This window comes from Scyliorhinus torazame, chromosome 7 (genome assembly GCF_047496885.1).
Source record: "Scyliorhinus torazame isolate Kashiwa2021f chromosome 7, sScyTor2.1, whole genome shotgun sequence".
Taxonomy (NCBI): Eukaryota; Metazoa; Chordata; class Chondrichthyes; order Carcharhiniformes; family Scyliorhinidae; genus Scyliorhinus; species Scyliorhinus torazame.
The window spans coordinates 227957745-227971520 of record NC_092713.1 but is presented as its reverse complement, the minus strand read 5'-3'; the positions used below and the strand labels follow the sequence as shown (position 1 = coordinate 227971520).

The 13776-nt window shown below is 48.8% G+C and overlaps 1 protein-coding gene across 4 annotated transcripts in view; it reads right to left on the bottom strand.

Annotated features, from left to right (window-relative positions):
* Positions 1-13776, bottom strand: part of sh3tc2 (SH3 domain and tetratricopeptide repeats 2) — a 174547-nt gene that overhangs the window by 78125 nt on the left and 82646 nt on the right. For all 4 annotated transcript variants that reach the window (XM_072512121.1, XM_072512119.1, XM_072512120.1 and 1 more), the window contains one exon: positions 11176-11319. In XM_072512121.1, the coding sequence (XP_072368222.1) occupies positions 11176-11319 (144 nt within the window). The remainder of the gene's footprint in view (positions 1-11175; positions 11320-13776) is intronic.

Genomic DNA, 13776 nt, shown 5'->3' with positions numbered 1-13776 from the left:
AGTCCTTCACACAGTTACTTGTGTCAGCGTCCTTTGTGGCATCTGCTGTTTCCTTGAGCGTGCCGTCACTGAGTCCGCGGCGCTCCCTGTCTGGAGTCATGTCCGGCTTACTTGAATCAGCGTTGGCTTGTCGATGCTCTCCGTCTGGAGTCATTTCTGGTTCACCTGTGTCAGCTGAGGTTTCTTGACGCTCCCCGTCCGGAGTCATTGCAGGTTCACTTGAGTCAGCTGAGATTTCTTGATGCACCCAGTCTGGAGTCATTTCAGGTTCACTTGAGTCTTTTGAGGTTTCTTGATGCTCCCCGTCCGGAATCAAAACATTCAGGAATGCATTTGCTTGTGGAGAGGCTCGGGCGGATGAGGTTTGAATTAACGTGGTGTCACCGGAGTCACCAGTAGTCTCACTGTGCTTGTCGAGTGCCTCTGTACACAGTAGCCGAGGTCTGTCACATTGCACATCTGGTATGGGAAGTGGGATGCCGTTGTCACTTGTCTCACATCCAGTGGGTAGAGGCTCAGTGTCTTCTTGTCATTCACTTGAGCTGGGTAGACAGTCATAGTCTACTTGTTGTTCACTTGAGCGTGGCAGACTTGCATTGTCTGCTGCTGGTTGCTCAGAGGAGGTTGCTGGACCCTCATGGTCTTGTTCATGCAAGGACTGCGCTCTGGCGTCTTGCGTTTCTTCCATCATGGAGTCTGTCCACGTGCTCGCTGTGGAGGCTTGTGTCACTCCCTCTGTGGAGTCTTGCAGCATTCCCTGTGTGGAATCGTGCATTGGTCTCGCTGTGGAGACTGTCATCACTTCTTGTTCATGCAAGGACTGTGCTCCGGAGTCTTGCGTTGCTTCTATCGTGGAGGCTGTCCATGAGCTCGCTGTGGAGGCTTGTGTCACTGGAGTCACTTTCTGTGTGGAGATGTGCAGTTGTCTCACTGTGGAGTCTTTCATCGCTTTCTGTGTGGAGTCGGGGACTCTTCGCGGTGCGTGGACCACTCTCTGTGTGGCAGCAGGCCGTTCTCTGTGGGCTTGTACCGCTCTCTGTCTCTTGGCGTCAGGCCGCAGCATAATCCTGCATTCATGAGTCGGGATGTCGTATTCGCTGGGCTGAGGATTCCCCAATCCGAAGAACCCATCGTCGGGGTCTTCAATGTACAACACCTCTTAGACCGCGCCCATTTGTCCCCAGACAACATGGCCAATGGACCCGCACCCTTATCTCCCATGCCACAGAAACAGGACAAAAAGTTTGTGCCAATTATGATCCCTCAGAGGAGGCTCATAATGAGAGATGGGTTGTAAAAAGATTGTCCCGCACCTGGGAGCAATCTGTTCAAAACAAACCCACGAATAAAAATCCCGAAGAACAGCAGGCAGAAGCAGACATACACGCAGTTAAATCACACCAAAACCCCGCATGGGTAAATGAAGGCAAGAACAGCCCCCCACAGAAGTGTTACAACTGTGGACAGTTGGGACATTTTCAAGAGAATGCAATGCCCCACAAAAGCAACAGAGAGCCCAGCAGACAGGCACTCTAAATAAGAACAGGACAAAGCCAATACATAGCGTTACCACCCGGTCAGATCAGACGGACCTGACCGGCACGGACTGACGGTGTTCGGGCTCCCCCAGTTGGGTCTGCAACACCCTTTGGGATAGGTCCAGGGGACCGGTAGTTGCAGCAAAAATACAGGAACAGCCCATCGAGTTTCTCTGGGACACAGGAGGGTCCCGCACCACAATCAATTCCTCCACCATGTTTCAAAAGGACACGTGGACCACTACAGCCACCATCACCCTCAGTGGCTTTACAGGCCACTCACAGCAGGGACACATCACAGCACCCATTCAAATCGGCAACATCACCACCAAGCACCCCATAGTTTTAGTCGATCTACCCCACACAGCAGAACACATCTTAGGCATAGATTTTATGAATTCCCACAACCTATCCTTTGATCCAGTCAACCAGTGTGTCTGGAAAATGGCAAAATCCGCAAGAGCCCCCGCAACGCTCACTATAGGAGAGTATGCAAACAAAATTAGCGCAGGTGAATTTTGGATTGACCCGACCACGATCAGCACGGACAAGCAGGTTAGGGCAGTTTTACAAAAGAACAGGACAGCATTCGCGACCCACAAACACGACTGTGGCCGGATGACTGGTTCAGTACAAATCACAGACCTGACCCTAGACCCCAAAAGCAATATGGATTTCCCCAAGAGGCAGAGGGAGAAATCGCAAAACTTATCGACAGCTTATTAGAGCAGGGCGTACTCAGATCAGTAGCCTCCACTAATAATGCCCCGATTTGGCCAGTGAGAAAGCCCGATGGATCATGGCGACTGACCATCGATTATCGGGAGATCAACAAAGTCACCCCCGCAGCAGCCCCCACGGTAGCCACAAGTCCCGAGACCATGCTCAAACAGGGACTCAACTCACAATTCTTTACGGTTTGGACATCAGCAATAGATTCTGGTCCATTCCATTGACAAAAGCGTGCCAATACAAATTTGCCTTCACATTTAAAAATCAGCAGTACACGTGGACATGCCTTCCACAAGGATTCCACAACTCCCCCTCCATTTTCCACCGACAGCTGGCAAATGGATTATCAAAATTTTCTCGACCCGAATGTCTGGTCAAGTATGTCAACGACCTATTACTGCAGACAGACACCAAGGAAGAGCACATCGAGCTTCTGTCCGAACTCCTGGAATTCCTACAGAAAATTGGTTGTAAAGTCAACCCCAAAAAGGCCCAGATTTTGGAAAACAAAGTGATATATTTGGGAACAATTATCACGCACGGTAAACGCAAGATCGAGCATAAAAGGATTGACTTGATTGCTAAATTGCCCCTTCCCCAGAACGTTTCAGCCCTCCGGTCGTTTTTAGGACTGGTTGGCTACTGCCGAAACCACATTGCGGTTTCGCCAGACCTCTCAGACCTCCTAAAGAAAGGAGCCCCCTGGGAATGGCTTCCGCAGCTTACGGATGCTGTGGACTCTTTGAAAAGAGCACGCATAGCAGCCCCCGCACTACAAGTTCCAGACTCGCTTTCCCCCTATGCGATAGAGGTAGCAAGCACAGACCGCACCCTTTCGTCCGTGCTCCTCCAGGAACAGCACGAACAGTTAAGTCTCGTGGCTTACGCCTCCAGAGTTTTAGATGCTGTGGAGCAGCGATTTTCGGCCTGTGAAAGGCACCTGCTTGCAGTTTTCTGGGCAGTTCAGTATTTTTCCTACATAACCGGACTAAACCCCATCACAATCCTCACAGAACACACCCCCACCTAACTTTTACTTGACGGACGACTCAAGGACGGTACAGTTAGTCAAATAAGAGCAGCCAGATGGATCCTTCTTTTGCAGCGACGGGACATCACTGTTAAAAGGACCAAGACCCACACTTTTTTAGCCGATAACCTACAGTACCCCAGTACCCCCCATGAATGTAAAATCATCTCTCTATACCACAACACAGGCCCCTTTATTGCTAAAACACCCCCTAGAAAGTTAGGTAGTCCAACCCAGAGCCCCAAGCACACAGACACGCGCGAACCCATAAGAATATATGTGGATGGATCTTCCACAATATTAGAAGGGAAGTGCATAACAGGATGCGGCATTTACGTGGAGGACGCGCAAGGACGCGCCCTAGAAGAAATAGCAATAAAACTACCAGGACATCGCATACATAGTGGAACACCCTGATTCCTTCCCCAGCCCAGCAGGCAGATATTCGGACAGCCTCTATGTCGGCAACAGCCTTACGGAATTCCTACCCCTGTGGAAAGCAAGAGGGTTTGTTTATGCAGACGGAAAACCCCTCCCTTCAGCCCCATTGCTCCGTCACATTCTAGAAAAGGTACAGAACAGGACATTTGGAATTGTCAAAGTTCATAGTCACCATCGTTCTTCCCCCACCAAGAAATGTAAAAGCCGACGCACTGGCAAAAGCAGGTTCCAGGCACGGATATTTTTGGACACCCCCCGAAAGCGCACTGGTGAATGCAGTTCAGGTCTCGCAGACTAATATCGAGGATTTAGTGCAGGCCCAGAAGCAGGATAGCAATCTCAGGGGGATTTTAAAAGGAAACTATCCAGCACCCTATGATAGGTTTAAAAATGCTCTGACCACACATGACGGTGTGGTGTTAAAAGACACCCTTTATGTGGTTCCTGAACAGGACAGGAATCAGCTCATTTGTTTGTTCCATGACAGTCATGGACATCAGGGAATCGATCCCACTACAGCCCACCTCAGGCAGCTCTGTTGGTGGTGGAGTTTAAAAGGCGATGTAACTCACTACGTTGAGAATTGCCTCATCTGTGCCCAGAACAATCGGACAGATATGCCAAGAAGGCTCAACTCAGCACCCGCCCCGTTAATGGCCCCTGGACTAACTTCCAGATTGATTTTTTAGGACCATTGGCCCCTTGCCGGAATGGTTATAAATATGTACTCATGGTGATAGACATATTTACAAAATGGGTGGAAGCATTCCCATCCAGAACAAACACGGCAAAGACCACAGCCAAGATCCTAACCCACCACATCTTTACGAGATGGGGAGTCCCCCGCAGCACTGAATCCGACCAAGGTTCCCATTTTACGGGACGTGTCATGAAGAACATCCTCACGATATTTGGCATGACCCAAAAATTCCACATCGCATACCACCCCCAGTCAAGTGGTATCATGGAGCGCATGAATCGGACCCTAAAATCAACCCTCAGAAAAATGGTCCAGCAAAACAACACCTCTTGGGATTCAGTCCTCCCTTTTGCGCTGATGTTTTTGGAAAATACAGTTTCAACATCTACAGGTTACACCCCACACACCCTCATGACCGGACGCCCCATGAAAGGCACAGAATTTTTATTAGGATTAGATTTGACCAGCCCCGAGGTGATGGCCCTCACACACGAGAAAGCAGTAGAACAGCTGGTACAGAATGTTAAAACGGCTCAGCTAGCAGTCGCAGTGAAATTAGGCACAAAGGAACAGAGCAAGGCATGTTTCGACAAGACAGTGCATGCGACTGAGTTCAGTGTAGGACAGCAAGTCATACTCTCGGTATACAACCCCAGCACATTCCTGTCACCTAAGTATTCGGGTCCGTACTCCATTGCGGAGAAAGTCAGCCCTTCCATCTATAAAATAAAGTATCCCAACGGAAAGACTGCGTGGTTCCATATCACTCAGCTTAAGGCATATGGAACACAGTCGAACCACACACACCACGTCATGCTCAACCCAGCAGACCACGCCCCGCCCACAGCCAACGTAACCCTACCCTCCCCCAACATGTCCAGCCCAGCCACGGACTCAACCCTGACTCCACCACCGAACTATACACTCCGCCCCGGAACGCCCACAGACTGCAGCAGCAGCGACAGCGACTGTGACTCGGACAATAGCCACAGCACGCCTCCCTACTATCCCCATGCAACAGGACCCACACCCAGCTAATCTGACCACGATTTGAGTGATCACTTCATGATCACTTTCCTAAACAAACCCCACCACCGACCTACAATGGCGACCCCGATTCCGTCCTCACAGGACTAGACACCACCTTTTGGCACCGAGATAACTCAAACAGACTCGTCCGGAATGACGAGAGGGATCCCAAATCACACAATGCAGCCCTATCCGCCCTGATACACTCGAGAGTTTGGCATCTGGGAGAAGATGATGACTTTGAGTCTGACTCCCAAAACGAGAACCCCCTTGCAACCCTGTTCGCAACCGATAACTGAGGTGTCTAGATGATGTTTTAAAAAGGAACCGCTTGGGAGAAAACGGTGTCCTTTCTGATAGAACCTGCAGCGTGTTTAATGTTGTTTGTAGTTGTATTGTTAAATGTTGTATGTAAGACCGGAAAATAAATTTCCACGGCCCCACACCACCACCCTTCTGACGCCCACTGGCAGTCATAGAAACTAGTTTGTCCCGGACGCTAGTTCAGAGGCCACAGAGACTTGTTAATGTCCCAGACCCCAGTTCAGAGGAACTCGTCTGTCGACTGAAAAATAGTCCCCCGTTCGTAACTGCCCTTCTGGTTCGAAGGAAGAACCAATACGGCAACCCCCCACGATGACTACATTTTTGCCCGTTCTTGTCGGTTGCTCGGGCAGTGGAGAAACGGCATTCGGACCCGCCCTGCCAGGGAACCCCCCTTTGGTCAGCTACGCTCGGGTAGAGCACAAAAGGCATTGGTCGCCGTCCTACCCGGGGACTCCATCCAAATCGTACCCGTCGCGGCCCATACGCACCTCATTTCGGCAATTTTCATTCAAAAAGTTTTGTTTTGTTTTCAGGTAACCCTTAGGTTGCCAACCCTCTGCTATTTACATCCTCAAACATTGGGATGGTAAATCGCACAGCCTGCGAGACGGTTCGCACTGTTTCAGTATTTTTAAGTGTGTCTTGTCCGAATATTCGATTTAAAAAAAAATGAGGGAGTCACACATGGTGACAAATTGTAAAGGGAGAATTGGCTATGAAGGACAGACATACTAACAGACGAGATATTAAACCAAGATAGTAACAGACACTATGCTTTATCCCACAGAACTCCAGAAGCTCCAGGAAAAGAGACAAAGAGAAGAGAAAGATGAAGACCCACGAGGACATCCTCCGTGTTGCTCATCACCCTAATGAACATTTGATGGCACACGAACCCCCTGACCCCAACACCCCCCAGCCGTTAATGATTCACTTTCCCATAGTACCCAGAGCCCAGTCACAAGCGACACCACACCATCTTGGTGTGACAGGTTTATAACCTGGTACTCCCTGTTCTACTTGATAGAATCCCTACTAGTATTGGTGATACTCTGCAGCATCTGCAGACTATTCACCTGAGGAAATGGCGAAGGAGAGCCTACCGCGCTTGAACCCCGGTATATAGGATAAGATCCCCTATTTTCGGGTATGACCAGACCCCCGACCCCCGCGATCTATAATAAAGAACATTCGTTTGCGTTTTTTTTGTGAATAAAGAAATGTGTTTAATGAGCGACTGTACAATCCTGAGCATGACTGCCAAGCCAAGAAAAATGTGAATAATGCTGCCATGATTTTGTTTGTATTGTTTAGGAACTAGCAGGTGCAAGTTTACTGTGTATTAGACTGCAAAAACCCAGACAGCATCGATACAAGCAGCCATCTGCATAGTAATGTAGCAGCCATCTACATAGTAATGAGCGATCCCCGGGAAGAATCGAAACATTTTAGGTAAACAAGGCCAAGCCAGGCTCCTCGGCGCCAGCAGGAGCCAACACAAAAGAGGTTAACGGACACTTAAAGACCACCCAATGATCAGGGAACAGCTCCAGTATTGGAGAAATTGAACCAGGCACGGGGTCTGCCCCAAAAGGCGGGAAGCCCCTGGGGACTATAAAGTAAAGCCCCCAAGTTCAAATCGTCCTTCTTGACAGGGTCACTCAGCAACGCGAACCAACCCTTGACAGAGGCCCGTCCAGCTGCCTCCAAAGAACGTAAGTTTCACGTCAATGCGCGCTACGAGATAGGCGCTCCTAGCTACCAGTCCATACCAGCTTTTGAATCCCGCAGACTCAGAACCCGAACGAAAGGCCATTTGTTGCCCTGACCTGGTGGGCCAGTCCGAAGCTAAGTATTGGCCTGTTAGTGATAGAAATAACTTAGAAAGTAGAGTTTCTGCATGAGTAGCGATTTACTGTGTATAATATATGTGCGTTGATTTGAATCTTACTAATTGGTGTATTGAGTAATTGATCATTACTTGAACTTGAACCTCGTGGCGGTATCATAAAGGTACCTGGCGACTCCAGAGCAAAGGTTATAAAACAGAGCCAATTGAACCAACCAAAGTTAGCAACAGGATGTGTCTTAAATGCCCATTGGTCGTGTCATATCTTACTGACCTATGGGTTGAAAGTCTGTGTGCCATGATGTCTCTGGTGCTCCCTCTAGTGTCTTTCTAGTCTAAGTGTATTTACATTAATCTCTTGTGTATTTACAGTGATGCATATCACCACACGACTGCTGTCTCTCCTGGCGATTCCTGCCTCCACCTGATGTTCATCAGCATCAATGTGGTGCTCATCAGGTTGTGCCCCAGAAGCCTGACCACCAATATTTCCTCCCGAGGTGCGTGTATATGCATTGGTGGAGGGTGGAGATGACAGTTGTGACAGCTGTGATGCCTCTATTGTGTCTTCCTCGGAGCTCCCCTCCGAGGTGGTCCCCTGGGAGGCTGGAGAGGGGCCACCCAAGAAGGGCTGGAGGAACTGTGGGAAAATGGACATGTGATCAATGGGAGGGATGGGTTAGTAAGTAAGCCAATAACAACTAACTTTTGACAGGTCCTCCGGGTGGGGCCCGATGGTTCCTCACCTCTGCAGCATCCGCCAACCTCCGCGTGGGTGAGGTTGGCAGACACCCCAGTCACCTCCAGGGCATGCTCCTCAAAGGAGGTGAGGATTCTTTAGTCTAGCACCTCCCTGCCAGTTTGGGCCCTCTCCCGGCGATTGTGGGAGAGCTTTTCCTGAGGAGACGCAGAGAGGATATTGTTAGCCACACACGTGGTTCACAGTGGTGGGGAGAGGGCAGGGGATGTTGTGAAGGAAGGGCTGCGGGGGTTGAAGGGTGGGTTGGGGGTCAGATGAAGACTTAGGGAGTGGATGCCCACGTGGGGCCAGAAAGGTCTCAAGCCGAGGGGCATTGGTATCCATTCACTCATGCTGCTGGGTACAGGACATTGACCATTTTTCAGCACTGGAGGCCTGTCCTCCTGGTTACACTCCCAGAGCTTTCAGCCACCCTACCTCATCCCAGGCAGCACTGGCTGCCCTGCGACTGACCCTCCGAGCCCTCGGGGCTCGGGGGAACAGGATATTTCTCCTGGCCTCCACTGCATCTAGGAACTGCCCCAGGTCTGCATCGCCAAATCTTGGGGCTGTTCTACAGGGCGCCACTGTTGCGGGCTGACCAGGGTTGGCTGAGCAAGTGCTGCTTAAGTGCTGCTCAATCTTGTTAGCAGGAGGCTGGCAAGTGCGGTGCTGGTGAATCGGCTGGCGAGCCTTCATTTGTGGCGAGAAGTCCTTGGGGCCAGACCAATTAACGTGGAATAGAGTTGCTGGCCTCGCTGGGCCGAGCGCCGGTTACCTTACAGCAGTTCTCGCTTGCTACCACACTTAGAAATCTTTCCGGAGAATCGCGTCCAAGGTATAGTTTCAGATGGGGTTAATTTAATATTTCTGTGCCTGGAAGGGTAAAACCTATAGTTAGATTCATGTTGGACAACGGTGGTTGTATGTGTGGGAGTTGGTTCAGTTCCAACTGTGTTTCATTGCGCTTAGAGAGGGCTATGGCGTGAAGAGTAAATAAACCAAAAGAGGTTGTTTAGCAAATAAAGCCTTGTATGGACGGACTAATATCAGGACCTAGTGGGGAATCGAGAGCAATTCCCAGGGAAGAGGCCCCACCTAGGCTGACAGTGGGACAGAGTCATTTTGGGGACCTCGGTGGGGGGGGGTGTGGCATTCTTCTAAGTGGTGCACAAGGGCTGCTATTTAAGTTGTTCACCACCAGTACTACTAGGAAGACGATCCGCGGTGTATGAGGGTCCCACTTAAAACTTAAAATTGCAACTTACCCCTGTATACATCATGGGCGGGATTCTCCACTGGCAGTATTCTCTGCTTCTCCAGCAGGGCACTCACTCCAGCGAATTTCCCGCAAGCGTGGGGGTGGCCACAATGGGAAATCCCATCGGCTGCCGGCTGGGACGGAGGATCCCACTGCCAGCAGGGGCGTGCCGCACCAGAAAATGGGTGCAGCGGGACGGAGAATCCCACCCCTTGGATTTCCAAATTCATATTACAAGTAGTTTCCACATAAAATAGGTGAACACCTCTGACTCAGAACTCAAGAGCCGGAGCACCAGCGTAAATGGGGCATCAAGCGATCCTATGCCATTTTCAGGTTGCTATGACCCTATATATACTAGACAGGGACACTGAACACAGGCCCATTAATTTCACACTGCAAGCAGATGGCTGCAAGCCTTGGCTACTGTCAGTGGAGTTTGTATGTCCTCTCCGTGTCTGTGTGGGTTTCCTCTAGGTTTTCCGGTTTCCTCCCGCAGTCCAAAGATGTGCAGGTTAGGTGGATTGGCTATGCTAAATTTCCTCAAAGTGTCCAAAAGGTTAGGTTGGGTTATGAGGATAGGGTGGAGGTGTGGGGCTCTTTCAGGGGGTCAGTGCAGACTCGATGGGCCAAATGGCCTCCTTCGGCACTGTAGTGATTCTATTATTCTTTCAGTTAAGCGATATGAGATATCACCTTTTAAACCTCTCCGCGACTCAATTAGAAAATCAGGGATCTGTAAGGTTTGGTATTCAGCAAGTGATTTGTGCTTGAAATGAAATGAAATCAAAATCGCTTATTGTCACAAGTAGGCTTCAAATGAAGTTACTGTGAAAAGCCCCTAGTCGCCACATTATGGCACCTGCTTTGCGATAAATGCGGAAAAACAGAACAAACTGAACACTTGACATTCAACACAGCAAAAGACTGCTAATGTGTTAAAAGCAGTTATTAAAGCTTTGTGTATCATTGGTGTACACGTGGACATGTTTTATTGATGTGTTGTCATGAACTTCATGTTGACTCTGGGAGTGCCACATTACTGAATGTTTCCTTGATCAAGCTTCAATAATAAATATAACTCTTATTAACTCTGAATCACCTCTACCAATGCCAGGGTTATCTAATTCAGTATTCATTGTGTGCTTATTACTTACACAGGCAACTGTGACTTATACAAAATAAGTATAAAATGGAACAAAACTGCTGCTGACATGAGTGCTGCAAGTCTATTTCACAGACGTGGAGGATGGTTTTTTTGATGACTTGCTTCAATCTTGGGGTAACTCAATAAACATCAGATCAGATAAATGTGTGCCTTCATGCTCACTAAAGTGTGTTGTGGTTTTAAAATGTAGCATCACATTTTGAACATGTGATTCAGCTTAAACCCCCAATTGGTAGGCTACAGGAATCCAAAAATGTTATAATTGCGAGTCTGAATTCTAATTAGTCAGACTCCGTGCATATCCAGTTTCAATATTCAGTGTGCATTCTTGATCCAACATATTCACCTTTCATTATCTTACCTTCCTGCAATAGAAGATCCAAATACATCATCGACAAATCTGCTTCATTCACTTCAATTTGAATCTTCACATCTTCCACAAGACGAACATTCAGCCAGAAGCTTTGATCTAACAACAGGTTCTCCAAACATCGGCCGACAAATCCTGTTGGAATAAGAGTATTAATAACAAACGGGTTAAAAGCCCAGGTTTTTTGTCGCTTTTTGCATGCATTCTCGTAAAGAAAACAGTATAATGAAAGCAGAAAATGCTGCTCATAAAATGCTCAAAACACCTGGCAGCATCTGTTGAGAGAGAAACAGGGTTGTGTTTCAGGACTATGACCTTCCAACAGATTTCCAGCATCCAAGTATTTTGGTTTTGTAAGAAAATTGTATACTGCATGGGCAAAGTGCTTGAGTTCAGCTAGGCATGTTCTTCTTTTCTTCTGAAGACACTGGCTCATTCTGAGCTAAGGTTCCATGGGTGTCCAACAATGTCAATTAATTCAACCAACTGGCCATTTTCCCCTTGTGATCTTAAACTATATATTTTGGAAGACTATTCTGCCTTGGAATACATCACAGTTAAATAGGGGCCAGGCTAAAACATAAGTCTACATATATGCACTTTCCAGTAGGGGGTCACCTGGGTGATGAATCGGAAACTGATCTGATTTTCCACCTTATTTTTTTTTCTGTGCAGCCATGTTCAAATTTTATGTGTATCAGGGCTTGCATTGTTGTGTTAACATACAGCCAGCTCATCGATTTTCATACGAGTTTCTGACCTGCATTTGCAAAACATTGGACATCCTGTGTTAAAGAATGCCACAATAAAACAGTTAGCTGTGCCTCTCTTTTGAGCCTGCTAATCACATATTTTGAATTGACTGCAATATAACTAATTAATTGTAGTCTGAACAGGCTACCCTATCCAGGAAGTAGGACATGCAAACCTGCCGTAAGTTCATAAGTTCATAAGATATAGGAGCAGAATTAGGCCATTTGGCCCATCGAGTCTGCTCCGCCAATCGATCATGGCTGATCTCAACCTGGCCTTAACACCACCCTGCCCATTCTCCATAACCCTTCAATTAAAAATATGTCTAACTCCTCCTTAAATTTACTCACTGTCCCAGCATTCGCCGCAGTCTGGGGTAGCGAATTCCACAGATTCACAACCTTTTGTGAGAAGTAGTTTCTCCTCAACACTGTTTTAAAGTTGCTACCTCTTATCCTAAGGCTATGACCTCTCATTCCAGAATGCCCTACAAGAAGAAGCATCCACTCCACATCTACTTTATCCATACCTTTTATCATCTTGTATACCTCAATTTGATCTCCCCTCATTCTTCTACACTCTAGAGAGTATAGGCCTAAACTGTTCAATTTTTCTTCATATGTGTGGTAAACACCACTGGTCACATACTATGTGTATTACGGTACTGCCACTGTACTACAGTTAACACAGTAAATCCCAGCCTGCTGGCTCCTCCCAGCAGGCGCTGCATAAAAGTGTATGCTCTCCTGTTCTGCTTCCATTCTGGTTCCAGTTGCAGGAGGCTCAACATCTAGTGCAATAAAGCCTCAATAGTTTCACCATTTCGTCTCGTGGTCACTGATGGTACATCAGTTCATTGCACTAGATGTTGAGCCTCCTGCACTGACCAACGGTCGGTTGCCTTCATGTTTAGCAATACACAGCAGGGCAAGATCAAGAACGAAAAGACCTTGAGGTGGAGGATCGAGCTCTCCACCTATAGCTACGAGATCTTGTATCGCCTGGGGAAGCTCAATGAGCCCCCAGATGCCTTACCCCGCGGTACATGTGCCAGCACACAAGTGGACCAATTCCGGGCTCTCCACAATGACCTCGACCTCTGCCACCCGGGGGTCACCCAGTTTTTCCATTTTATCAAGGCCCACAACCTGCCCTACTCCATCGAGGAGGTCAGGACCATAACAAGGGACTGCCAAGTCTGCTCGGAGTGCAAGCCGCACTTCTACCGGCCAGACAGAGCGCATCTGGTGAAGGCCTCCCGCCCCTTTGAGCACCTCAGCGTGGATTTCAAAGGACCCCTCCCCTCCACTGACCGCAACGTGTACTTTCTCAATATAATTGATGAGTACTCCAGTTTCCCATTCATCATCCCCATGCCCCGACATGACGTCTACCACGGTCATCAATGCCCTACACAGCATCTTCACCTTGTTCGGTTTCCCCACCTACATCCATAGCGATCAGGGATCCTCCTTCATGAGTGATGAGCTGCGTCAGTTCCTGCTCAGCAAGGGCATTGCCTCGAGCAGGATGACCAGCTACAACCCCTGGGGAAACGGGCAGGTGGGGAGGGAGAACGCGGCGGTCTGGAAGGCCGTCCTGCTGGCCCTTCAGTCCAGGAATCTTCTGGTCTCCCGCTGGCAGGAGGTCCTCCCCGATGTGCTCCACTCCATTCGGTTGCTTCTGTGCACTGCTACTAATGAGACCCCTCACAAACCTGTGTTTGCCTTCCCTAGGAAGTCCACCTCCGTGGTCTCGCTCCCCACCTGGCTGACGGTTCCTGGGCCCGTCCTCCTCCGGAAGCATGCGAGGAGTCACAAATCGGATCCTCTTGTCGAA